The sequence below is a fragment of the Benincasa hispida genome, chromosome 7, assembly GCF_027475165.1.
Source record: "Benincasa hispida cultivar pf3 chromosome 7, pf3_genome.v1.1, whole genome shotgun sequence".
Taxonomy (NCBI): Eukaryota; Viridiplantae; Streptophyta; class Magnoliopsida; order Cucurbitales; family Cucurbitaceae; genus Benincasa; species Benincasa hispida.
In genome coordinates, this window is record NC_143484.1 from 3,228,628 (window position 1) to 3,230,739 (window position 2,112).

At 42.0% G+C, this 2,112-nt stretch overlaps 1 protein-coding gene across 1 annotated transcript; it reads left to right on the forward strand.

Annotated features, from left to right (window-relative positions):
- The first annotated feature begins 1,315 nt into the window (after window positions 1–1,315).
- On the forward strand, window positions 1,316–1,756 carry LOC150034844 (uncharacterized). The gene has a single exon (XM_090315661.1). The coding sequence runs from the start codon at window positions 1,316–1,318 to the stop codon at window positions 1,754–1,756; it is 441 nt and encodes a 146-aa protein (XP_090171787.1).
- Window positions 1,757–2,112: the final 356 nt, after the last annotated feature.

The following is a 2,112-nucleotide window of genomic DNA, read 5'->3' on the forward strand; positions in this document are numbered from 1 at the left end:
GGCAAAAAGGAGTGTTAAATTTTGAGCAAACGAGTTATGAAACCCTGAGCATCGCTTGGATGCGATTCCGGCAGTTAGTAAAGAACAGTTCGCATATTGGGATTCCTGATAGTATCTTGATGGAAACCTTTTACAATGGCCTAGACCCATCAACACGAGCAGTTGCCGACTCTCTGTAGAGGGAGGATTAATGAATAAGTCATATACGGAAGCAAAGGGTATCTTGGATCGTATATCATGACATTCTGACAAATGTATTGATAATGAGCTTGAGGTACGATGTCTGGACCCAGAAAGAGTATAGAGGGTCGATGTACCAATAGACATAATGAGCGCATTGATCGAGCAAATGTCCACGATGACATCGCTCCTCCAGACAATGGCTAATCAACAGAAAACTCTCTCCCAGGGAGCAGCGCAAGTTAATGCGATGACTCATATGACCGCTATGGATTGCACTCAATGGGGAGAAGTACATCCAGCAGATATCTGCCCATGGGATCAACAACCCGTATATGCTATTTATGATGAATCATGAGGCAACGACCACAACCATGATTGGGGGAATCACCCAATTTTCAATTTGGATGAGAATCTCTGTCACGAAGGCCATTGTTTCTATCAATTTAGTTATCAAGAGGATCGAGGCAACCCTCTGGTCTTCACTACCCCGGACTGTAGTCCAAATGATTTTCAGGGTACACATGCATGCGACCAACTATTTGCATATAATACCTCTTGCAGTACCTTGTCTCTGGAAACGTCACTGAAGCATTACATTGAACAGAGCGAGGTAATGAGATAGTCACAAGCTGACTCTCTTAAAGAATTAGAAGACCAAATAGATCAGCTTGCAAGAGAAGTAAAGAAGAAAACGCCTGGTACATCACAAGGAAGTTCAAGAATATTGGGGCCAAAAGGTAAAGAACAATGTCATGTCGTGACATTGCGGAGCGGCAGAAAAACAGCTCCCATTGCGTCAAAGGTACCAGATGCGGTATCAGTACCAGCTGAGTTAACCATTGATGATGACCAAGTATAAAATAACGAAAACAACCTTAATTCAGAAGCAAGATTATTTACGAAAGATGAAGCTTCTCAAGACTTCAATTCTCAATCAATGCAACCTCCAACCAACAACGTACAGTAAGCACAGAACCTCACTAAGCAGCAAAGTGAGCAGGAAACACGCTGGGATCCTCCACCTTTCCCATCTAGGCTGAAAAAGTAAGACGATAATAAGCAATTTCAGAGGTTCCTGGACATTCTTCGACAACTACATATTACTTTTCCCTTAATAGAAGCATTAAAGCAGATGCCAAGCTATATGAAATTCCTCAAGGAAATTCTAGCCAACAAGAGAAAGATCGGAGAAAATGAAACAGTTGCACTAACATACAAGTGTAGCGCTTTGTTTCAAAATAATCTCCCTGCTAAAATGAAGGATCCTGGGACTTTTACATTACCCTGCACAATAGGAGGGAAGATGGTCGGGAATGCATTGTGTGATTTAGGGGTGAGCATAAATTTGATGCCCTTGTCAATCTTTAAGAAGCTAGACATCGGCGAAGCCAGACTAACCACGATTACATTACAGTTAGCCGATAGATCAATAAAGCTTCCAGAGGGCAAGATAGAAGAAGTTCTCGTGCAGGTAGACAAGTTTATCTTCCCCGCAGATTTCGTTATATTGAACTATGAGGTAGATAGAGAAATCCCTATCATCCTTGGACGCCCATTTCTTGCCATAGGGTGAGCATTGATCGATGTACAGAAGGGAGAATTGACCATCCGGGTTGATGATCAAGAGGTAAAGTTCAACGTACTCAATGCGTTGAAATATCCAGGAGATATAGAAAACTTCCAATACATCGAGGAACTACAGGGAGAATAGCTGCATGAACCCCTGAAAGAAATGGAGGAGGAAGATTTTGAAGATGGTGCATTAGTGGAGGAAGATTGTGTTGCAATTCATGCTGAATCTAATTTCGAACCACTCAAGTTATCTGAACGGACTTCGCAACGTATTAAGCCATCATTAGAAGAGCCTCCTGTGTTAGAGTTAAAGCCGTCGCCAGTACATTTAAAGTATGTTTACTTAGGAAGTAACGA